Source organism: Venturia canescens, chromosome 9 (genome assembly GCF_019457755.1).
Source record: "Venturia canescens isolate UGA chromosome 9, ASM1945775v1, whole genome shotgun sequence".
NCBI classification, from domain to species: Eukaryota; Metazoa; Arthropoda; class Insecta; order Hymenoptera; family Ichneumonidae; genus Venturia; species Venturia canescens.
The window spans coordinates 9,088,331-9,114,004 of record NC_057429.1 but is presented as its reverse complement, the minus strand read 5'-3'; the positions used below and the strand labels follow the sequence as shown (position 1 = coordinate 9,114,004).

The following is a 25,674-nucleotide window of genomic DNA, read 5'->3' as shown; positions in this document are numbered from 1 at the left end:
GACGTAGTTTAAAGTCAGCGATATTATAAAAATACAAAATAAATATATTCAAGTTTTTTCACGCTTCTGAATAAACACTGTTTATTCGTTTTTCGAGGACTTTTAATTATATTTTTTCAGTGTCGGAGATATACAAAATTTCCCCGTTCTCCCCACGAATTCGTCTTCGACAGAGTTTCAAGCAAACATGCAAGCGAACCGATCGAAAATTACTGCAAAAACAAACTTAATTTGGACAATGGAGTAGAAAAATGCGGAATAAAAATGTTCTTATCGTGAAGCTAATTGTGAGATATGTTACTTGAAAAGAAAAAAAAATAAAAAATAAAAAAAATAAAAAAACGTATTCGTCACTCAATGCGGCTGTCCGGAAAGATCGAAGGTGGGATAAAGTCGTTATCTCGTCTTACCCTTACTCCTAAATCTTGGATGTGTTTTCCCTGAGCGTACTGTATGCTTTCGGCGAGTGTTTGAAGCGATCCCGTGCTACCGTAATGATCAACAAAAAGTCTGTACACGTGTTCCCTGAGTGGTCGAACGACGAGTCCCATCATAACGCCCTCGAGTATCGCGTCGAGATTCAAGAATTCGTTGGCCTTCAATTTGAGTCGTTCCTTCTCGACTTCCTTCTCGAATTCACGCTCGCCGTGTTTGACAAGATAATTTTTCATGCCGGACATGAATTGGCGTATGTTCCTCATGACGATGTGAGGACTCGCCTCCTTGCCCTCTTTTGTACATTGGATAAAATTCTCAATATTCTGGGAGAAAGTGGTTGTTTTGTCCGCCGCTAATTGCAGGGCGTACGACCTTATGGTTGACCCAGTTCCAGCCGCGTCTCTATTCCTCAAGGCCTGCAGTCTTGGAGGTGCTAAAAAATAGATAATGCAGAGACACAATGATGAATTCAGAAGGACCTTTGTTCACGATTGTTAGTGGCTTTATTTGTTTGTTCGTTGTTTTTTAGTCATGAATTTTTTAACAATCGAACCAATCGATTCTTTATCATGAGTTGAAATATAATCGTACATCGAAACTTTGGTGAAAAGAATTTTTTCATTGTCCACGGGCGCTTATTTTTCTCGCTCTTATCTGTTGGAATAAAGAGAATAAAAAATAATGAGAAGCGTTCGCATTTCTTGGAGACGTCGATCGATCGTGACGATACGATGCCGATTAATCTTACTCTTTATAACGACGATACCGCGCTGAAACTTTTGGCACAGCTCGTTAAACCATCGACCGATTTTTTGGAATATGCGACGCGTCTTGATAGTGAATTTCTGGGATTTCCCGGAGCTTATTTCGACCGAGCAGGTGATCATTTTTCCTGAATTTCAATTCCCTCGCGATCGTTAAGATCGAAATACGAATTTCGTTGTTATCTTCGTTGTTTTACAAACGCCGAGGACCGGATTCCCTTCTTTTTCTTTCCATGTGTTCAAAGTGGCTAGTTTTTCGTCATATCCCACCAATGCTTTTTCATAACTTTATCGTTTTATGGTGAGCACCTGTGTTGCGCTACAGAATCACGTGCGGCGTCGGAACCGCGCAAAATATTTGACTTTTCTGATCCCCGATGATCGACATACGGAATTGGAGTGCGGCCTGCCACGATATTTGGTGGACAGTCGACAAAGATGAAGAAACGTTCTCACAGTCATCAACACTCACTGACAAATTTCCGATAGATGAATACCGAGAAATATTTTTACAAATCAGTACAACAAGGGAGAAAAGAAAATCTAGCTGTCTTTCCTTATCGCTCGTCGCAGATGAAATTAATGGATTTTTTCAACAATAAAGCTGACGAAACACACTGTTTTTATTGCAAATTGTCTCGCATTAATCTCGGTGCCTTTTTATTTTTTTTCACCACTTCCTCTCCGGCGAATCGTCGAAAATGGTATGAATCGTTGGAACGTTTGGACCGACCATCGACGTCTCGACGTTGCGGGCTTTCTTTTTCGACTGACCAACGATCTTAAACTTCTCGAAGCCCCCCCGACTGAGCTCGGTATAATGCAATCCTATCGCAAATGACAAAGGGAGAGGAAGAGACGGAGACAACACTCGTATAATCTTTCTCTCTCTCTCTCTCCTTCCTTTGCCCACTTTGCCACTCTCACTCTCGCGGTCGCTCTCTGCTTTATGCACTTTGGAAAAATGCTCGAGAGGAAAAGTGGGGACTTGAGATGCTCGGGTGAGGGGACGGTCGAGCAGGCTAAAGTTTCATGACAAACGTAATGATGATCTTGACGAATGAGCAAGATCCATTGTCTCCACTCCCAGGTACATTAAATACCCCCCGCAGCCTTCAGCAAAGTTCAGCAAAGTTTTTCTTCAGTTTTATTAGCATCATTAGGATTTACTGTTTACCATGTTATACGGTAAATAAATGAGGGACCAGTGGCAATTAAAAAATAACGACAAAACGTTCAAACCCCTCGGAGCTACTGCATTTAATGTAAGCCCGCGTATAATGTCATTGAACCCGAACAATCAGGTGCGTACATTGATGTAATTATAATCGGATGAGTTTCGTCGGGAAGGTAGAGAAATAAATGAACATTTGATGGTATTAATAAACTTGAGTAAAATTGACGCAGTGAGAAAGAAAATGCGATTAATAAGAAATAGTTCATTTACTCGAATCACTAAATTTTTGTTTATGTGAATTGACTAAACGAGTGAAACAAAATTCTTTGTTCGAAGAACTCGAAACATTTGTTTGTTTCTACTTAATTCACATACACTTTATTTATGATATATTTGTTTGAATATCGAGTACTGGAGTATCTAAACGGTTTTGTTGAGAATGATAAATATTTTGTAAATCGAATCATACTGGTCGGTTCAATATAACCCGAAATTTGGTGAAATGTATTATTATATTAGCCAACATGATTTGTGGAGAAAAACAAATAATTTTGATAGTCGGATTTTTTCTTCGTGTAGCTTAACCAAATCTTATCGATGACTAGCCTAATCGATATGTCGTTTTGTTAATTCAGCCGATGGTTTTCTTACCACAACAAAGTCTACGGAGATTTAATTATTTTCGTAGCAACAAAATATGATGTTAGAGTAACCAAATATCGTCACACAATCCTTAATTTCGTTAATCGAAATCGCTATCTATTTGAATCATTATCTAAATGTTTTGTGAAACTTAATAAATATTTTGTGCGGATGGGACTTTTAGTTAAATTGAATATTTTTCAAGTGGGTCAACCAAATTTTTTTTCTCACAGTGAATTTCTTTGATTCATCCTTCATAGCTTAGAGACAATTCATGAAATATTATCGCCTCGTTCGAGAGTACGACGCAACTCTTTTTGCGCGATGGTTTCAGTTGAAGATGCGTAATTAACGAATAGTGCTGTGTGGAGCGACAAGAATTGACGATAAACACTTGACGTAAAACAGTCTCAAAATTCGTCATCCGAATTAGCGTCAAAAATGATAAAATTTTTGACACGAATATCTAAAAAATGATCAATAATTTGACAGATAAATAAACAAATAAAGAGCTGCGGAATTTGAAAACAACGATAGACGCAAATTTCTGCGTACGGTAGAAACCCTCAAACTGTCTGCTCAAGCATGTATTCAAGCAATCCTTAAGGGGCACTGCGACTGCACAAATATTTGCGTAGAATTCCTCGGGAGACCGCACGAAATGACCTGGTCCGTTATTGACCTGCCCAGGAATTTTCCATATCCTTCAACTCCACTCTTTTCCAACACGCGGAGGGTAAACCGAAAATCAGTATATACACGGTGTTCCGAAAGTCACATTCGACAGTGGTGGGGAAATAAATCGTAAAACTTAAAAAAAAGGTTTTGTTCATTTTTTGAAAACTGTTTTAAATTAATCCGAGTCCTGAGATGGCAATGAACCGGTAGAATTTTTATTTCAATTTTATAAGACCGAAAAGTGTTTTGATAACTATTTTTTATTTACGATTTTGAATTTTTTCGCGGAGATGCCAGTTGCCATGCTGTTTCGGTTTGTGACGTCACTCGGTTAGTAAACAATACGACTGCGAAAGACCAAGTAACAAGATTTGTGAAAATAATGAGTTATAATGCATATCATTGGTGTCTTGGGCTTGAATGCAATAATACGAGTGTAAAAACGCCACAAAAATGGTGAGTTCATCGCCACGATCAACGTATTTATCATTGGTAGATTTGTACTTTCTGCTTTCACAAAACCGTCTTCGCCGTTATGAGATTTTAATAAAATAAACTATAAAAGTCCGCAAACGTGATAATAACTTGTAAAATTTCAAAATAACACAGAGCGCGCACGATAAAAATCTGGATTGTTTACTATCGGAGTAATGTTGCGTTGGAATCAAATGTGGCGGATGGCGTTTTAGAAATTTGAAAAACAGATGTAAAAAGACGATTTTTAAAATTGAGTTGTAAAATTAAAATTGTATTTTTATGAATACTCTTATTTTATTACTTTTTACGAAATCTATCGCAAACATGCATTTTTAGATTTTTTCTTACACGCTGTAAAGTAGCCTATTGATCAATATCAGTCGTGAAATAAGTATCGATAATAGTGGATGCTAATTAATGGAGTGATTCGTCACTAATCGTCGCAGTTGATTAACAAACGAGTGACATAAATGAACAATTGATTCACGAGAGAAAAAAGGCAGTAGAATAATTTGGGGGAAAATTGCAAGTTCATCGATTCTTTATGCTTGAGTGCGAGTATTTGGAAGGGCCTGTACGAATCGAGTCTCGAGGACCAGCTCGTTTTGAGTTTAAAGTACACGAGAATATACTACTGTAAATACTGCAAGTGGAGAGTTACAGTAAAAGTGGTTCTCTTCTCCCTCCACCCTGAAGCCATAAATTCAGGGTTTATACGACTCCGTAGGACTGCATTCGTTTCTACGATCCACGAAATAGTTGTTATATTGCCTTAGGGGGATTGGCGATTGCTTCCGCGAGGATTTCACCAAAACCCAAATTGTTTTGGCAATCTCAGGAAGCCCACTAAATCGTAACAGTTAACGAGGCTCTCGTGACTTTTCGGGGCGATAAATTTCATTTGCAATTTCATAGTGCGAAATATGAAAATTGAAAAGAAAACGAAAAAACAATTTTTCGTGTCTCACGAGATGATCCAAAAAAAAAAATAATCTTTCCGAATATTTGAAGCTTCGATATCAAACTGAAAATTCATCGAGTTCACTGATATTGTAAAAAACACGATCGAAGCGCTTTTATTATTTCGCCACCTTAATTTTGCGTTACAAATATTCCATTTATACGAATGAAAATTCAACGTTTCGGTCAGCACTTTTCAACGTCATATTCTGACCAAACGTTTGGAAGTGTATTCGTGATATTGATAAAAACGAAAATATGTTTCCACGCTCGAAGCTCACTTGTTGCCATTGTTTTGCTGAGTCTACTGCATTTTCAGCGACGTAGAATAAAAGAGTGGTAAGATATGGGAGTGGGGTGATTGGACGAATTTCATAACATTATTGTGCTCGAAGATGAGCCACGAGGGCGGGAGAGGAGAGGATCACCGATGCAATATTTAATTGTGGTGAAAAATGTCGTGAGAAAATAACGCTATATTGGAGCTTTCGTGTGTGCGTGTATGTTCCCTCTTCAAATAACACGTAAAAAGGATTTCGTTGGAGTATCAAAGACGTGGAATTACGTCGTCGGTGTACATCGACGATTACTCGAGGAACAATGAGCATTAGACAAGCTCAGACAGAACTCATGCACACGTACAAGAATTGAGACACTCGAGCACACACACACACACACACCAGATGTACAAACTCGGATTCGATCCGGCGTTACGTAACGCATGTGTTGTGCAACGTGTCAATTAACTTGTGCGAGTTGTTTGACTTGTGATTCGTATTCCGTTGCATTTCGTGAGTCGCGAAAATCTTGATCAGCTAGAAAATCGCTTCGTCATTCTTTCGGCCCCATTAAAAAGATCGCGCGGTGATTTTGGCAAGAAAAAAAAAATCAAACATCAAATGAGGAATCACGCGTTTTTCACGAATTTTTATTTGTTCCCAGATTCCAGTCGTGCGTGATCGTGCAAGATTATAATCTATTAAAAATCAAAAACTCTTTTCTCGATCAATTGTTCATTGGTGGGCACGCCGAGTTATCAGCTGTTACGGTTACTGGCTATACGAGCTTATCGGGTAAAGTGAATTCAAGAAAAAATCGTATCTAGACACGATATCGAGGATTAAAGTTTAAAAAGATAGATAAGCCGTCCAATAAGGTATTTCGAGGAAGCTAAAAATGCTTGGAATGTTTCAACACGTTTAAATAAACGTGTCGCGATAAGATTAACGCCTATTTTACACCAATGACAGAGTTAAATTTATGGACGAATAAATAACAGCATCGATGTACGATTTTTTGCAGCATAACTGGGAACATTCGCGAAAACGTCATTCGATCGTGTATGAATAATTTGATCACATATTTTCCAACGTTTCGTGCGGTTGGATCGAATTTTCAGTACAAGAGTTTCGATGCTATGCCGGATTTTAGTCTAATTTCGAATTAATTTAATTTCAATCAAAGTCTTTGAGCCAATTCGGTCTTTAGTCCAGTGAATGAAAGAGAAATAACGAAAGCATTTTTTTTAAGCTTTTTATATTTGTTTAAAGAAAAAGTATAAAAAGTAAAACTACTATCAGTAACTTGACCTGTATGATTTGGAGCACGAAAAGTAAAGGGAAAAGTCAACGATGCAATGAGCTCGGAGCATAGAGGAAAAAGAAATCCGAAAAAATGTTTCGTCAAAAGAAAATTTACATATTCTCGACTGAGATAATCGAATGGACGATTTCTTTTATGAATGGGAACTTACAAAGAAGTGGATCCAGGCGTTCCTTGAAACTTGTGTTTCTCTTGATCCTTTCGACGTCACTTTCATCGGTGTCAAGCATCGTTTCCCATTCGGAAGGATCGTCGGTACGTTCGTTTCGGGATTCAGGTGTTTGATTTCTCTCCATTCGTCTCTCAACGTTGTCGTACGACGAATTTCTATCGCTATACAATGACTCGGTGGTGTCCGGTGATTTGAGTAATTCCGGATACCTTTGTAATATTATACTCTGTACGGTGAGCGTGTTGCCAACTACGTCGCGCTCGCACTCGTCATCCGGAAATTTTCGGGTCACCGGATCGCCCTCGTAATCGGCATCGCAGTCGTAGTCCGCTTCACCATCGTCTCCTTCGTTTCCTGAGGGAAATGAAAGACGCATTAAGAACCGTTTAAAAATGGCAACGTTCCTTTTATTTCTCTACTTCAATTTTTTAACAAACATTCTTCTTCAAAATGAATTATAGTAACTCAAAAAATACAGGAAGCGCAAAAAAGCACGCGTGCTGGCCGATTGCGTTGAAGAATATAAGGCACTCGAGGAGAAAATTTACCGATAAATTCCCAGCTCGAGTCGACCGCCCAGGAAGTGTCGTTGAAAATTTTGTTTCTGATTTTTGGTGGTTGAACAGGTTTGGCACGTGGTATTTTTTTGATTTCTCTCGTGCTAAGGCGTTTAGCAAGATTATCAACGGACGAGGAAATGAGGGGAGTTTTGTCCTCCGTCTCTTCGGATTCGTCCCAGTCGATCGGATGCAATTGGTTTGCCTGATGACCGACCGGCGTTTGAAACCATCCTGGCTCGCTATGACGAAATTTGTTGGTCATTGGATTATTCTTGTTTCTTCTACGCGGTACCATCGCGACGCTTTGAGCGATGGCGTCCGCTGGCTCTGCATAAAACGGACTGCCTTGCTTCGATTCCGGTGTCATTGGGCTGTTGGTCTCCGACTGTGTCAGAATCAAGCCAAGCTTGTTTTTCGGTGGTGTCATTGTGTTCGGACTGTTCAGAGAATTGGCGCTGCCTGTGAAACGAAAATACGACGAATGATATACCGAATGTACACGAGTCTTGTCTCCTGATTCGAAATTCGTTTATGGAACTGATAAAAAATATTTTGGAGGAAGTTCGGTATAATCGATTCAAGAAATTTTCAAATTGCATGGCTCGACGTTCGAAAGAGTCATTTGTCATCACGAGAATAAATTATTCTTTGAATGTTATGGAATTTCTACTTTCGATGGTAGATAAAAACTCACAAACTCGTGATAGCAGATCAGGTCGTTTTCCCATGCCGGTTTCTTCAGGCGACCCAGACTCGGGGCTTTTGTGATCGAGGATAGGTTTGAAGCTGGTGAACTCTGGACTGGTGACTTCCTTGTAGCTGAGTTTTTCATTCCCATTGGTCTTATCGTTTCTGAGTACGAGTCGATCGGTTCTGGCGATGAATTGTTCGTTTTCGAGGAGTCTTTCGTTTGGAGAACGATCGGAAGGGCTGACGATTCGTTCGATGGGTACGAGTCGATCGTTGGAATTTTTCGTGCGTTCCTGACTGGTGTTTGGGGTTTCGTTGCGTTTGAGTTTGTCGTTGGGTGACCACGTCGAGTGGTTCGATCGATCGGTCGTGTTCCATATGTCCTCGTAATCGGAGACCTTGTCGCCGGGCGAGCTTCGATAATAAGACTCCAAAATATCCGATTCTTGATAATGCTGAGAATTTTTTCTCGCTTCGCGATCTCTCCGTCTCTTGGATTTGCTCGTACCCGAGGGTGTCGTTGGAGATAAAACGTTTGGTGTTTTCGTACCGATGCTCGAGACTAGCTTCGACGTGGGTGAGAGCACCGGCGTTGTCGACGACAGGCCTGACTTTGACGACGAGAGATTCGACGTTAGAGACTTGTTGGAGCTCGCGCTCTGCGGACTCAACAGAGACGTGCTCGGATCCGATGGAGTGTTTTGCTGTGAACAATCAAAAGCCTTGCTAAAGTTTCAAGCTTCGTTCAAGAGAGACAATGAGCCGCGCTCCATTGTACGCGTAGAGACGACACTGGGAAAATAGTTTAATTCAGCATTGTAACTGCCTCTATTCTTTGTGCTAAAAACAAAAGAAGACGCTTTTTTCTTCGCAACCACAATCGCCATTAATTATTTATACGCAGCTGCTATCAGATTGAATTTTTTTTTAAACATATGCATCGCTCCACCAACTTTTATCGTATGAATATTTATTTTTTCAATACGGAGAAATCGTACGAAAGTTAAATAACATTGTTCACTATTTGTAGCCTCGTTCTATTGAATTTTCGAAGAAACGAGCACGAACGAGGAATGACGATTGAACAAATCGCCGGAAATAATAAACCGGATATTTCGAAAGCTTTTATCGTTGTGATTGATATTTTGGCAATTTTCAAAGTGAATTAGACAATTAACCATTCAAAGTGAATGATTCTTCCAACGAAATTAATTTTTTATCGGTTTTTTTGTTGGTTGTATTACCTGTGAAGTGATTACGTCATTGGTTTGATTGACGTTGAAGGTAACGGTCGTGGTGACCGTGAAATTATTTTGGCTCTGAGAGACTCCCGGTTTGGCCCATCTGGGTGGGGGCGGTGGAGGAGTTTTGACGTTCTGTGTCAACGAGTTGTTATCCACGATGGCGTTCCTGACATCGGGTAACAACGGTGAATTGGAGTTCGACAAATTGTTGAAGTTGGAGATATTTTGGTGAAAATTCGAGGAGGTCGATGTGCACATTGTGAATTTATTGCTACGTGAGAATTCGCTTTTTGTACTCTCGTTCGAATGTTTCGTGCTGTCGAAATTCGTTCGGGATTCCGTAGGGCTGAGAACGTTGCTCTCGACGTTGTGAACGATCGGCGATGGGCAACGTACGCTCTGTACGAGGTTTGGCGAGATCAATTGTTGCGACAGTTTTTCACACGGTGATATTTTATCGAGACGTTCTTTCTTCGCGTCCATAGGCTCGTTGAACGTCGTGAGATTCAATGTATTCGGAGGCGTTGGCCTTGGCTGTCTTGGCAGTGATGAGGCGAATGTGGCAGTTGTTGTTATCGTATTCGTTGGCGAAGAATTTGCTGTTGAAATAAATTAAAAGTAGGACATTATATGTTTCAACACGATTTTCGTTTATGCTTTGTAAAATGAAATTATTTTTCGCCAAAAAAACAACGTTTTGTTGCCCATTAAATTACTCCGAAAAATGACTTTTTTTGCATCATCATCAGCCTCATTGGGCCTTCGGATGAAACTATGTTTGAACAAATCGATAACACTTACCTGTATCGCTGTAAGATATCGGTGCCAAGTTGAGCACTATGCTCTCAGTCGTTGGCGTGCATGCATTATTATTATTGCCTAAAATCAAATTTACCCATTGATGAGAAATAGAATAAATATAAAAGTAAGAAAACAAAGTGTTTAAGATTTATCGAAAGTTTACAGAACAACGGTAAATTACTGGAATTGTTTGTAACGCTGCGGATCAGCATGCTTTACATTCGAATGAGGATCGATTGGCGATTTTTCGTCAAACATAAACGACGGCAAGGACAATTTCAACTTCAACGTTAACGAGTATTTTTATAGAATTATTCTAATGCTGTTGCTACTTTAGATAAGTGGTTCAAGGACTCGCGAGTGCTCTGATGACAGTAATCACGATTCTCTCTATGCAACGTACGAGGCACCGTTTCCTCGATGCAAATTTCTCAGCTACAGCGAATTGTTGCTTTCAACAGCATCACATTATTTCGTGACAGCACAATTCGACGTTTTCACGTTTCTTAGAAGCTACGCACGAAGATTTTTTGTTGCGAATTACTGACTACGTGAGAATTGGAAACTTTTACTTTTTTACCAACTAACGTGCTACATTTTATCCAATGTTATTCGCAACGGCGATATACCGCGGTGGCGGCAATTCCGATTTACGTTCTCGAAGGAAAATTACGAAAATATATCGCAAAGTAAGTGAAGAAAAATGAGACGAAAAATTTGCGAATTTCTAATCTGCTTCTTCGGGGGGAAAAAAGCAACAAGAAAAGCTGGTGCTTCGATTTGATTTTTAATTGATTAACTTCCAAATTGATAGAAATAATAAATGAAGGTGTGAAAATTCGATAATTTTTACCTCCGTGAAAGCTGCTAAGGCTCGATGTGTTGCTGCTGCTACTTTCCGGGGGTTTTGGATTAGCCATTGGATACCTCCAAAATTCCTGACCCAAAAGCGCGAGCGAGGAGAGCTGCTGTCTGTTTTTAGCATCCCTCATCGCCCTTGGCAGTGTAAGTTGCACCGGTAACTCGTCGCTGCTTGCCAAGACGAATGTACGTAATACCACATTTAATTACGATGCTTGTCGAATAAAAAAGTGACTCAATGGGGGGAAAAAGCTTTGAAAAGTCAACAGAGTTCGAAGTTGCATGGTCGTGATCTAGCAGAATTCGTTTGATTACGTTTTACAAGCGTTCGAAATCCTTTGGCAGCTCATGAAAATGAAATCGTCTTTTTGTTTTTCTTATATCAAGCAAGAGATAATTCCATGACAATTATAAATTAAAAAAAAAAAAAAATAGGTTTTCATGCTGCTGAAGGCTTCCGAAACGTCGGTTTCTCCATTTTGAGTAATCGAAGGAAGAAAATCATATTTTCGATGAATAAAAGACTCACCAGCACTGCGAGTAGTGTGCGATGAGGGAAGGAATATTATCAAAACGATTTTCGCTCGTTTCGAGGCTCAATTTTCCTTTATTTGCTTGAATGAGGTAGTGCTCGATGTAAGGCCCTTTGCCCGATGGCAATCTGACCGACAATGCCATCGTGTCGCTCTGACTGGATTGTCGAACAACAAAATTCTGTAAAACAGAGAAAAAACAATCGTGAAAAATGGGCCTCGCTGGGGTTGCTCGTCACGATTTTTATTCTCCTGCGTCGAAGGATCGATTTTCCTCATCGCACTCTGCTGTCGAGCGTAACGAAGGGATGAGAAAAATGAACACTCCGACTCGGTGTAATTGCAGGATGCGTTCGTTTTTTTTTTTTCTATTTTTTTACCACCGACAGTGAAACACGTCCGGGGGTATTCGTAAAGAGAGGTGAGATGGAAATGCGACGATTAACAATGCTGGGGAAACAATGAACGGGATCCGAAACAATGACGACAATACGAGCGAGAAAACGAGCCTCGCCCCTCGTTCGTACAGGCTCACATATTTTGCACTGATTACTGCTCTGCCAACGATCCCCTTTTTTTTGTTATTTCGCCTCCGCACAAATGGAGATGAAGAATTCTCGGATTTCGATATGCACCGGAGCTCTTCATTTCCATTCGGGGCACAGTTTTTTATCTTTTTATATTCTCCTTCTGTGTGCAAAATTATGTAACATTTTTGGGGCTGCTGAATGAAAATGCTTCCAGTCGACATTTCAGTTTAGTCATTTTTCCTTCAACAGATATTTTTTCGCATCTTCATTTCAACAGGAAACTGTAAAATCTTTCGGTGAAAGGTATTTCTTGTTCCTGTGGCTTTCCCGATCGATTGAAAGGGGAAAACAAATAGGAATAGAGTTTGTACGAATTTTTTAAACGAACATTCAGCTCGCCTCGAAGGTTTTCATTATTTGTGGAGAATTTACAAGCGTGTCTGACGGATCTTCGAAGCATCTCGAGAATCGTTTCGCAATTTACGTCTGTGGAGTCTTCGAGGCAATTATTCGCAACAAATCCGTTCATTGTTACAAACTCGGAGGACTTTCACACTCCCACTTATCGCAGGCATTGACACGATTTAAGGATACTCGGATAAGGTGCACTCGCAGCAGATAAATATTTTCATTGTTTTACGTCAACTTGGTCGTGTGGATAATCGAGAATTTGGAGGTCGACAGTTAAAAATCATGAGAAAGAAAAATGACTCGAAACTCGTGAATTGCTCTCGAAAAATCAAATCAATCGAATTAACGAAAAATAATTATAGAAAAATAAACAGAATTTTTACGGAGCATGTGAGAGTTTACAATGGAAATTGAACTGAGAAAAAAAGCAGTGGTTACTGCTCCTATACACGTATGGTTATCACCTTTATGGTAAAATGTACCAAAAAATATTGTTAGGACAATTTTTCCATAGTTAATTGAACTATATCTGTCATGATCATCAAAACATGTAATCTTTATGGTGTGGATGACCACGTGTTATTTAAAAGTAACATGGTAACGACGCTGAAGTTTCCAACGTTGGAGTCCAACGAAATGAACGAAAAAAACGTTTTTAATTCACCAATTGTTTATTTCACGAATCCTTGGTGCAGCTTGAAAAACTACGAATCGCAAATTTGGCAGGGAACAAAATAGGAGAATTGCTGGAATTATTGGAGAGTTCTTTTCGATCATTTCGTTGGACTCCAACGTTGGAAACTTCAGCGTCATATCATGGTAAAAATCCTCACAATGATCAGATAATGCAAGTAACTTTATAAGTAAGTCGTTTTGGATATGGAAAATATGGTATACTGTATCATATTCATGTTTGGATAAACCTTACTGAATTTTACCATCCATATTGCAATTAATATCTATAATTGAATAGGCATTATCATAATATTTCATGATAGGAACAATTTTCGTAATTTTGCGGAGACTTGTGTTTCCAGGTATTGATGATTATTTGTTATCGTTAAGACAACCATACCGCAAGGGATATTTATACCGTTCTCCTGAGTAAAAGTACGACGCGACAAAAAAAAAGTCGATCAGAGGAAGGCTCGACCCCGGGACTTTCGGAGTTTGAGTTTGGAACGCAATCCGTTACGCTACCACACACTTTATAGCTGAAAAAAAAAACAAAACTTTTATATAAACCGTGATGACGACTTATATATGCGTTTGGTTGTATCCTAGTTATAGAACGTATGGTAGCGCAGTGGATAGCGCCCCAAGAGTCCCGGGATCGAGTCTCATTTGGGTCAATCAATGTTCTTCGGTTTGTTGAAATTCTTTCTTTTTGTTAAAATCTTTTCTCTCCGTGGTCTACCTTAAATCTTTGCCAAGCGTACCATGAGCATATAGTCGAGAGTACAATACCTGATCATCAAAAGTATTACTATTATTTGGTGACATGTACACAATATATATTTGGCAAAGTCATTGTTGCTGTTAATATATGCGCGCTTGATGTAAACGACTTATAAAATTTTTTTTGAATGAGCGTTACCATAAAAGTATTTTTATCACCTCAGGGAAACATGCAAATATGGTACTATGAACCAATAATGTTTCTCAGTGTGAACAATTCAATAGAAATAATAAAATCAAATGAAAAATTGTTCGGTCCAGCGGAATTTTTGTCGATATGCCGAGGAGATTTTGATGTTTAATTGGATATTTGGAATGTCAGCTTTGGAAATAGCATCGTGAAAGCAATTTCCCACGTGGTTAAGAGCTTCGTGCCACCAAAGAATTTCTATTAAAAAGTCCTGTGTTTTTTAGTGCCTCGTAATTTGTGTGGAACGTCACGGTAACAGTAACACCGTGCACTTAACTTGCAGCGTGTCTTGGAGTGAAAAAACTGTGAGATTATAGTAGCAAATGAGACTTTGGCGCGCGGTTTTACGTTTCGGTATTTAACGATAATTTTCAGTGTCTTTTCCAGCAAAAATGTCTCATTCGAAAGCGTTTCGCCTGGGAATCCCCAAAAGTCTCGAAGTAACGAGCAAAATGAAAGATTCGCGGAAAAAGAATTTCAACAAAAGACTCATTATTTGTCATTGTTCTTAAATTTTCGATGGAGATTTCAACATTTCAACAGTTTATTACCGCGAGGGAGTGGGGAACTAGAACAAAGTTTTAAGGAATAAAAAAAAACCAGTTTAACTTTAAATGATTTTAATTTATGTTTGCCAGACTTTTCATATTATCTCGTTTTGCTAGCCCCACTTTTCTCTCCCCTTTTCTCGCTCATTCGAAGCACTTTTTAACTCTTACTCATTCGCGGCGATGCGTTCTGGAATTTTGCCAGAGTTCGCGGGTCGAGCGAAAGCGAGACGAAGACGAAGAGGAAGGGAGAGGGGCGAAAAAAGAGAAAAAGAATTAGCGTTCGTGTCTGTGCTGTCTCGTCTTGATAAGAAGAGGAATGAAGAGCCTTAAAACGGTTTGTGCCAAGTTGCGTTGCAATCAACGTAACTCACGACTATCTCGCGACGGTAGTTTTGTCTTTGGCTTTTTGGCAACCGGAGGAATGATTGTAAACAAGGTCGTAGACGAGAGTATTAAAAAAAGTAACTTTGACGTTGAATTTATAGATTTTTAGACTGGAATAAACTGTATGTTTAGGAAAATATGAAAATAAGTATAAAAAATGAACTTACCCCTTCTTCTTTGCCTTGCAACAAGTGAAAAGCTCCGGCTCTTTGAATCCCTGGAAGAAACCAAATGGGATGCGAACGAATGAGCCGTTCGATCAGGGTTATGTCACATGCAACTTCGCTCCCAGAGTCTTCCGAAGAACCGGAAGTCCCTGCCGATGTCGCTGAACCCTCGGACGACAGCGATTCTTCGCTCTGTAAAATCCGTAAGGGACACGTCTAAAATTTCTCGACATAAAACGCACTGCTGGAGAAACAACGTAACATTATCCCCATTCGACTGAACATGTTGAGGGAAAGACAAATCTTTGCAATTTGTTGATTGCGCTCTTGCCTCGAAATAAAAGGACGGAAAGACGGTTGAGTGAAAGTCTATTGTGACTGGGAGCGCATGTGTTTTGACCGGTAATAAACATTGGAAATTTCTTTTTTGCACATTCTGCTACTTACTGCAAGCCCATCGTGCGTCATAAAAAAAATTTCTTCACTTACTCTTGTAGAAAATCGCACGCTCTACAAAAAAGGTCTCTTATGATTTTTCGTTAAACTATTAAGTTTAAAATTTATTAGAGGTCAAAGTTCAATCTATCGCAAATTTGACCGTTTTTAGTACATTATAGCGGATTTAATGGTTTTATTGGAAAAGATTGGCGAAAAATTTGTGTTTATCTTAAACTTAGTCTGTTAGAGAATATTTTTTCATAATTTTTTGTAATAATAAGGCCAGCGAAACTCTGAGAAAAAAAAATTAAAAATGACTTTTAGTATTTGATGAAAATCATATTTCAAAAAAACAATACACACTGAGGAACACCAATATCTATTTTTACAAGAATCAACAAACTAAACTACTTCATCGACAACTCTACCGAGTAGAAAAATAGTTATATTACCGATATAGGGTCTAAAAGTTTTTTTTTTATCGGCACATTGATATGTATGAGACAACTCGATTGCTCAACTATAATTTTGAAAATTGATTTTAACCATAATAGTGTTTAAAATATGTACGGAGACTTTAAGAAAACAAGAACAATTACATACAGTACTTTACTTAACGAGATTCTTTTTACATAAAAAATTTTATAAATTTCTACTAATAAATTTTCTAAACTATTCGATTTTTTTTGGATCACTGTAAAAAATTCTTCATGAACGTTTCCTAAGAGACCGATTTCAAGGACCATGAAGTTTTTGCCGTAATGTACTGAAAACGGTTAAATTTGCGATTAATTGAACTTTGAACTCTAATAACTTTTAAACAATTAGGTTTAACGAAAAATCATAAGAGACCTTTTTTGTAGAGCGTGCATGCGATTTTCTACAAGAACAAGTGGAGACATTTTTTATATGACATACGATGGGCTTGCAGTAAAGATCAGAATGTGCAAAACAGAAATTTCCAATGTTATTCTTATGGAAAATAGAAAAAAGTGCGATGCGGACTATCTAAATATTAATATTAAGGGCTCAAATTTTAACTGGAGTCTTTTTACACCAACAAGAAACTTTTAAGCCTGTTTGCAATCGAAAACAAGATTTTTTTTTTTTTTTTTAATCGCCCTAGTGTTTATTGGTAATTTGAAAATGAATATCAAGTTGGTACACGATTTACGTGAAAAAAATGACGCTGAGGTTTGCAACGTTGGAGTCCAACGAAAATATCTAAAAAAAACTCAAATAATTCTAGCAAATCTCCAATTTTGTTCCCTTCTCGTGGAATAAAAATGGTCGAATTACAAATCTGATGGCTGAATTACAAACAAGGGAGCAAAATGCAAAATATCGATAACACGACGATAGGCGATTCAATCCTCGAGACTTCGATGTTCAGTGAAAAGCCGGTCGAGCCTCGGTGGCATAAATCTTGAAGCATAAAAGATGTCGAGAGCCTTGAGACCGAAAATTTCATAGGTGTAAACGAGGAAGAGAAATGAAAGAGAAAGACTGCGCCTGAGGCAGGTTCAGAAGTAAAAGGAGGGAGAAGCTCTCTGAGATTTGACGTTTGCAGAAAGGTCGTTAAAGAAGGGAATTGCCAACGGCAGGTGTTCCGAAAGAGACGCGGCAGCTCGGCGTCGTTTCCACTCATTTTTATTCCACATTTTCATCTCTGCTCTCGTTATCCCTCCGGCAAATGCAGGATTTTTCGTATTTCGTTGTAGTCAAGTCTCCTCGCATCCTTGTTTCGAGCTGCAGCAAAATGGCTCGCGAGAATTTTCTAGGATTTTCCATATTTTGTTGTCCGTCCAATCCCTCTGAACGCGAATATTAGTGAATTGCGAGCTCAACGGTTAACTGGTTTACTTTAAGTAATGGAGGACCCGAAGAATATAGACCGAAAGAGAGAGAGAGAAGCTCCAGGAAAATGTCCCCTTAAGCCACCAATTCAGGGATGTAAATCCTCACATGTACGATAGACTGTACAGAAGGGGGGATTCTGGGGAAGGGAAGGGGATCGGAGAGTTAGGTGGCGATGGAGCAGGCACTAATGCCAATATTATATTCCTAAGGGGCTTAAGGATTCCGGTGTATATCAGAAACTATATACACACAAGAGATCCTGCGTCCGGGATATCGCACTACAAATATTCTATAACGACACGAACTAAATTTCCACGCATACAGGGAGAAGAGGGCTTGCGACCAGTTAGCAGGACCAGCCTGTTTCGTTCTCCTTCCAAACTCACCCTCGTCGGTTATCTGAATTTGCAGTCGATTCCCTCCCCCCTGTTTCTCTGTTTTTCCGGCTGGTACGCTATTTATTTTTCCTTCGGATAGAGTCGCACCGAGCAACGAATGATGTTTCGCACCTCACCTCTTTCGAGGCTGTTATTGGCTCTTGGCCTCTAAGGAGAAAGGATGGCGATGTTGGCTTTCCGCTGCCACGTCGCATGGGCGGAGCAGGGGATTCGGAAAATATCAAGTTTTACGGGGGATCAGTGAAGCTCATTTCAACCGATGCAGAGATCATCCCCGCAGATTTTCGAACGAAATAGACTTCGAGATCGAAGTCTATTTAGGCATTTCTCATATTTCGTTAGTCTCAATCGCTCCGAGCTGGCCTCGCAGTTATCCATATTTTCGGATATTTTTCAAATGACTCGCTTATTCACCGCTGCGTACACTACAGCCGAGTCCATTGAACGTTGAAGCGCACCCTTCACATCCATCCGAAAGTCGAATACAGCCACTCGGGGTCGACGATATCGTTAAAAAAAAGCTTTTATCAGGCCCGAGCCAGAGCGTGAATTATACTCGATTCGAGGGGCACGTTGAATAAAGCACGAGAGATTGGATATTAGCGACGATCCGTGCTGGGCAGGCCGCGTATTACTCATTCCAGAGCCTCTTTATACTTCGCCTGCGTGTATGGAAGCGCGCTAAATTCACGTCGAAGCTCCACAGGCTACGTGAATCGTGAAATTGTGAAGAGAGAATCTCCCTTTTTGACAGTAGCAACGTCCATGAGATATTCATTAATTTCTGACAGCCAATCCCCGATGCCTGGCTGAAAAACGCCGAGTGTAGGCGTGCGTCGTGGAATCGAAGTACAATATTTTCCTCTCAAATCGACCGATTCAACTGCACGTGGAGGATTTGTCTCAAATCGATTCAAGATTCGGGCGCGCTCGGATGAATTCGCAACAAACAAAAAGTCGATTTCTTTGCCGATATTCTTGGACGAATCGGAACAAGTTTTCACGAATGTTGCGCGGATCGCGATACGAAGATTTCAGCGAACCTTTTTCTCTTGTCGTTTCATCGAATTTACCAGTATTCGAAGTTCAGTGGATGTTTCGTCGAACCTTGTTTCGTTACCCAACAAATTAATCGATTTCGAAGAAAAACTGAAGACAGTTTGGAAATTCAATAAATGAATAAACAAAAGATTTGTTACTTTCTTGAATGCAGGATGTGGATTTCGACGATTCGGACTGCAACCACTGTTGCGAAATAGTTTTCACGGTCCATCGAGCACGAGGCACTGGAACGATTTGCTTAATTGCTTCCGAGAGTTTACGACACCCGGTATAACGTCAGGATGATGAAAAGAATTCCATTTCCCTTTGTTCCAGCCGCTTTTACGAGAAAGATACGAGGAGAGGGGTTAGCTTATTTCGGTAAAAAAGAAGGAAAGAATTCGGAGTGTGTCCTGAAATTCGTAATTCCTGATACCGGCATATAAATTCAGCAGGGATGAATACAGTCATACCGCCAAGTTTCCGGCAAAAGTATTGTGCGGAGCTTTTGTGTCTTCCGTTTTTTCATCCCTGATAAACTTTCGCCCGTTTGCGCGCGGTGACGAGCAATTAAGGGATTTGCAATTAACCGTTCGTTCGTTATGCGTACCGCGTCCGCGTTTAATTCCCTTACAGTCCGAGATGGGGGGAGAGCGAGAGAGTGAGAGAGATCGAAATTGCACGAATGCTCTCTCACTCCTTCCTTCTGCCATGAGCGTCAGTCTGCATTTCAAATGAAATTACAGCCCGGGGAGAGGGGCGCAGAAAAAAGTCCAATACAATCGTGTCCGTTAACGGTCCGGGGTGAAACGAAATACAACAGTTGAGACTTCAAAAAAAAGAAAAGAAAAAAAATGAACATTCACGAGAAACCATTTAAAACTAAAATCAAGTTTGGAGGATTTTGATTTCGAGTTTTCTCCTTGAAAACCATATTTTTCAAATATTTTGTCATTTATTGCCACAATTGGTGACATTTACCTGTACATGATGTAGGTGCGTAAGCTGATGCTGAAGTGGGTTCGGCGGTGGTGTGCTCGGCGAGCTGACGACCTGAACGGTTCCGTGTTGCTGGAGGTACGGCTCCAGGAAGACATCGTTTCTGCAAACGAGATGAAAAACGAATCAAGTCTGGTAAAAGAAGTGGGATTTTTCGATGATACAAAAAAAAACAGGAAAATAAATGACAGCGTAAAAGATGAGAAATCGAGCGCGGCGACAGCAGCTACTTCGTTGCTCAACAGCAACGCTCAGCTTTTTTTTCTATCACCTGCGGACGTTACGTCGACATTAATTTAGCAGAACGGAAACGACGTAACGACCGTGTCTGCATTATTCAGACGAGTTTCTTCAGCAAAATCTCGTGGTTCGTCGCGATTACGAAAAAGCAGTGCCAATTTTGCGGCGGTCGACTCTATCTCGTTGAAAATTCGTGTTAACTTTTTTGCAATGTCCAAACTTTCGGAGTCATATAGTTTGTCAAAAGCTTAGCTACAAACACCGAGTACCATCGTCCATTTATCCATCCGCGTATTCATCGATTTATCGATCCGTTCATTTTCGATGAAAAAACAATGTTTGATCGTTAAAATGATTAAATAATTGAAAAGAGTCAAACAATGCGACGAGTCGTAAAGATAATTGAAGAGATCTTCGCTCCCCCCCAACTCCGCAGGCTCAAACATTCACTTTCAGTTGGTCCGTGACTTTTAGGACGTTTCGTGAGTGCAGAAGAGCCGGCGTGTGTGAGCGACGATTACACGGCCCGCAAATAACAGCATTCGCTTTTCGTACGCGTGTACATAAACGTTGCACAAGGCGATACTGTATAATTGTAAGATGCAGGATAATAAAATTTGACGTGCAGGAAGTGAAATTATGTAAGTTCTGGCGCGCAGAGTTCAAGCGATGCAGAATGCATTTATATTATTTTCTTGAAAAATAACGTACCGAGAAAGTACGTCCTCGGAGGGACTTGATAACTCGAAGAGTTATTTGCTACGTGGCACAAGCTCGTGCATGCTTTTCCTTTTTGTGTATATTTTTTCAGTCTCTGTCGATGGGTTATGGACCCTTGGGGATTCCGCGGAGATAGGAACCTCCGCTCCGGATCATATTGTATAACGTGCGACGGCGCGGGGTACACGAAGCACATAATTTATATTCCGATCGGATATCGAGGCTCATGACTAGTAATGATTTATTGCAAGACACGAGATTTCATCGCTCCCGGGAGATTCTATTATACTTTTGTTCGTGGCATTCCGTGGAGTTATTTAGAAAAATTGTGGCGTGCCCCCGAACGTGTCAGGAACGATGCTTAACGCTCGAACAAAGAGAGGTTTTAACGTTAACAATAATGTCACGGAGGAACGGTGACTCTTAATAACTTTTTGACAATGGCAGAGTTTCAACATTTGGCCTCATTTCGCCCGATCGAAGAGTATTTTTCGAAGCTCAGGGAAAAGTACTCGATCGTAGCTGGACTGGCATTCGACATGAGCGTAGAAATGAGATGGAAAAAAACTCGGGTTTCTCGAGTCGGCACTAATCGTCTGATCCGTATTGCTACGAGCGGACTCGACTGCAGCAAATGCCCGAGTTTTCGTCTTACGAGGTTTCCATTACGAAAACAGTGCTTGATTGTGAATGCGCGTGTCTATCGGACGTAGCAATGCTGTCCCTCGAGAGAAGCCAAAAGGACCGAAGACGAGACGGAAGTGAGATGGCCTCGAGTTGGGGTGGAGTTCGCGCCCCTCTGGGATTATTCGATACGTGTTCATCGACGATATATCTCCGATAACATCGATTCCCGTGTACAATAGCGTTCTAACCTATCTGCTGGGTACGGGCAGCTCGTCGCAACGGCGAGGAAATTCATCTCTGTCTATATATTTCGGTGTATCAAATCGCCTGCTTCAGCCTTCAGCTGCCATGAACGTTTGACGTTTCATTTTATAACTCAGACGACGCGTCTATTTCGAACTCTCTCCATATTGTCGCGTCCGCAACCCTTCTCCTCCGCCTCACTCTCCCTCTCTTACTCCCGGCTTCTCTCGGCATTGGGACGAATGATTTTTGCGTCGTCCGCGATCCCAGTCAGCCGCAATAAGCTCTTTTCCGTTTTCACTTTTTTTCCCGCAGAGATAATGGAAATACGTCAACGACAGTACGAGTTTTCGGGAGAGTTTTTCATCACCGGACGCCTTCGGCTCGTCTGTTCGGAGGACTTTAACCCATGTAATAACGTCTGAATTTTTGAAAGTATGATGAAAAACATTAAGGAGGTAGGATCGTTAACAGAATTCGATAAATCGATCCTCAAACATTGGAATTGAACTGATGTAAATAGGGGAGGTACACGGAGAGACTTTTACAGCAAAAATTACTGTTTTTATAGCAACGTCGGACCATATCGCTTCGTTCATAAGCGGACTTAGTCAAGTAAATCTTAGTCGAAAAGAAAATTTACTTCGAAAAGAAATTAGGTTCGCTCCCCCAAAAGCGGTTGGGAGCAAATTAAAGTAGAAATACCGTAGTTTGCATATTAAAATCGCATTCAAATTACGTCGATAACTCGTCGTTAATGTATTCCTGCGCCATGCTCCGCAATAGCGGATGAATACATGATATTAAAATGATGAAATGGAGTTGAGAGAAGAGGAATGTTATAAATTCAAGCGATTCGTGGCATCGCATCTGTGTTGTACCGAGAGCTACACGACAATTATTCACATATTTACATATATACTATACACGTGAATGTATACGTATATAAGCCTCTTTGGAGAAGAGTTGGACGCGCGTCGGTCCGCTCACGAGTTGAGCACGAGGGTGGCAGCCAGCCGAGAGGGGTGGACGCGAGGAATTTCCTCTTGTTCCTCCGCGTGGGTGTGTCACGAGTATATTCGACTACGGTGCAAGCGAGACGATCATAGCGGGGGTTGCCATGGCGACTGGAAAGGTTCTCAACACGTGGTCCAGTCTCGCCGTCACCGCACTACCCCGCCGCCGACGAAACTCACCCTCGTCGCTTCCACCCCCTGCAAGGGCTGCTGCAGCCTGCACAGGATTTTATGTATTAACGAGAGAGCCGCCTGCACACGATTTCGTCGGGAGAGTATATGCGGCTTCCGCGAACCTCGTGTGCGCCTCTCTCATCGGGAAGTCCTCGAGGGTAGGTCGTAAGGCATCGACCAATGTGTGTAATGCCCTTGTAACACGGAGCTAAAAGACGCATTGTTCATCGCCTCTCGTAAACTCTCTTTTTTTTGTTCTCGAGAACGATACGAGAATTCCTGTTTTTCTTTTCAACTCTTTCTGTCACTCTCCTTCTCCCTTTTTATTTTCCTCCGGGTGTCTGATGCCCTTTGACCTTTCGGAGCAGACGATCGGATCGAAGAAACTGTTTACTGAGCACCGGGTAATCTATCGGATTCTCATCAGGATTCCTCGCAGTATAAAAGAATAAAAACATCGGAATGGCGATCTTCGGTGCTAATTTTTGCTCGGTGGGACATCGGAGGTTTTCGCGATTGAGATTGAATTAGTGAAAAACTCGTGAACTGATGTTCGGTTAAAAAATCATAAGTCACTCTTGAATTGGGGGGTAACAACTCGACACTGGGCAACTTCCCTCCTTTTGAATTTTACAAGCTCGCAGTTCGCATCGGAGTGTAAATTTCTTATTAGAGCCAGCGAATGCAGTGTCTTCATCTCGGTTCAACTGACGAGAATTCTCTCGAAACAACAACTTTTTGGTCCAAGTGAAGATTTTTCGAATATTCGATACGATAGAAACTCATCTGTGGATGATCGCGTGGCAAGTTCTTTCACAAGATGGATCAGCCGGTACATATCGCAACCGTGAGTGCGAGAGAGATAGCTGCAAATTTCGAAATCGAAATTCTTTAACGCGGTTTAAAAAAAGGCTCCGTCAGTCGATTTTTTCCATCGTCCTGCGCAGGCTGACAGAGCCTTTTTTTAATCGGTCAAACTGCCTCAAAGAATTTTCATTTCGAAAATTCCAACTGAGCTTGATCGACTGATTCTTACTCTTATAAGCGTGCTGTTTACGGTAGAGGTGATAATTCGATTGAATCGATTCGTATCAGTCGATTCTAGGATGGAAATCAGAACGTGGATTGAGAGGGTTGAGGAAGCCCCGATCGCCGCACCAATCAGCAATTCGATTCTCGTCTATCTGCGGTCCTTGCGAACGGGAAAGGAGAAAGGGGTTGTTGAGGTAGCTAAGGGGATAAGCACATATACCGGTGAGTGTGTATGGACATAGGGAAAGCAGTCCGAGTGTGTGTGTGCACAGGTTGATTCGGCGGTGAGGGTGTGCGCGTGTATGCAGTGCCGACCTGACTATTGAGGAAACTTGAACGCAGCGGAGCGAGAGACTCGGGGGTTGGCCTCGCTCCACGTGTTTGTCTAAGCAAATGTGTACGGGGAAAGGGCGAAGCGGGCTGCTCTCTCGCGTTATCCGGCTCCGCGTTATTCTCCGGAGCAATTCGAGACGCCGCGGTTTTGCCTCGTTACAATTGGAATTCCGCCAATCCATCCTCGCAACCCCTCCCCCCGTTCGTGGCTCCTCCACCTTTCTTATTCGCGGTTTCCTACTCAGTTTATCGCGTTCGTGATACGATTACGGTAATCGTTCCCGAGTACCGAATGAAATAATGCGTCCGTTACAACTTTTTCCACTATTCTCGATGGAAAAACCTATCGTGCAGCAGTAAATTTTCATGTTTATTGGTCAAACGTTGAAAATAATTATGGAGAAACAACAAAGTTGCACGAGTGGCTCGCTTTAAGTTTGTGTATTTTTTTTGTTTTTATATTTGAGCGATGATGCGATAAAAATTTCGTTTTTCTCCAACTGAACTTGTGTTTATAGCTTTTTTCTAGTTGCACCGATGAATTCCATAGTCTTGCGCTTCGCGTCCTGATTCTCTACAGTTACAAATAATCATCAGTGAAACGTCACGATAGAAAATCGATCTTAAGAATGATCATGTGTTACTTGAAACTCAAAAAAGCAACTAAACTTTTTTGCTCTTTTCATGATCAAAGAAGCAATTAATTTATTCTCGCATTTATTAAAATTATGTGTAACTTATTTGTTGAGATTGATTATACTGTGACGTCTCGTTCTCGATAATTACCAGTAGTAGTGGCGTCAGCTATGCTCAATTATCACAACTTTAGAGTTTTAACCCTTAGTGTGTATCCGGGGTCAGGTTGACCCCAAAATTTTCTTTCTCACATGAATAGCATTTACAGGTGAGCATCTCATAAGTAAAACCCCCAATATTCAGAAATCGTTATCCTCTCTCTAAAAGTAGGGAGCATAGCCACTTCATACTCCAAAATAAATACACTTTTTGGAAAGATTGCAAAGTGGACTATTTTTCCCTTAAAGCATGGACCCTTGTCTGTAAAACTCTGTAAGGATTTTTTTCAAAACTCAAAATTTAATTTTTTACGAGAGATTTAATCGGAAAAGTGCTTTTTACGCGCACTATCAACTTTGAGCACGTTTTTGAAGAATGAAAAAAGATTTTTTTGGAAATCCGACATTGCAGCCTTGAAGTTGGATCAATTCACTGCAAAAAGTGACTAAACCTTTTATTCCGAAAAGC

General features: G+C 40.7%; 1 protein-coding gene across 9 annotated transcripts in view; it reads right to left on the bottom strand.

Moving 5' to 3' along the window:
- The window catches only part of spri (sprint), a 163,902-nt gene that overhangs the window by 3,430 nt on the left and 134,798 nt on the right, over nt 1-25,674 (bottom strand). For 7 of the 9 annotated variants that reach the window (XM_043428631.1, XM_043428640.1, XM_043428634.1 and 4 more), the window contains 10 exons: nt 20,009-20,129; nt 15,291-15,482; nt 11,596-11,780; nt 11,059-11,237; nt 10,206-10,283; nt 9,405-10,003; nt 8,165-8,864; nt 7,459-7,929; nt 6,890-7,264; nt 411-871 (listed from right to left, as the gene is read on the bottom strand). In XM_043428631.1, the coding sequence (XP_043284566.1) occupies nt 411-871; nt 6,890-7,264; nt 7,459-7,929; nt 8,165-8,864; nt 9,405-10,003; nt 10,206-10,283; nt 11,059-11,237; nt 11,596-11,780; nt 15,291-15,482; nt 20,009-20,129 (3,361 nt within the window). The remainder of the gene's footprint in view (nt 1-410; nt 872-6,889; nt 7,265-7,458; nt 7,930-8,164; nt 8,865-9,404; nt 10,004-10,205; nt 10,284-11,058; nt 11,238-11,595; nt 11,781-15,290; nt 15,483-20,008; nt 20,130-25,674) is intronic. The other 2 variants (XM_043428632.1, XM_043428639.1) reach the window with 1 other exon arrangement.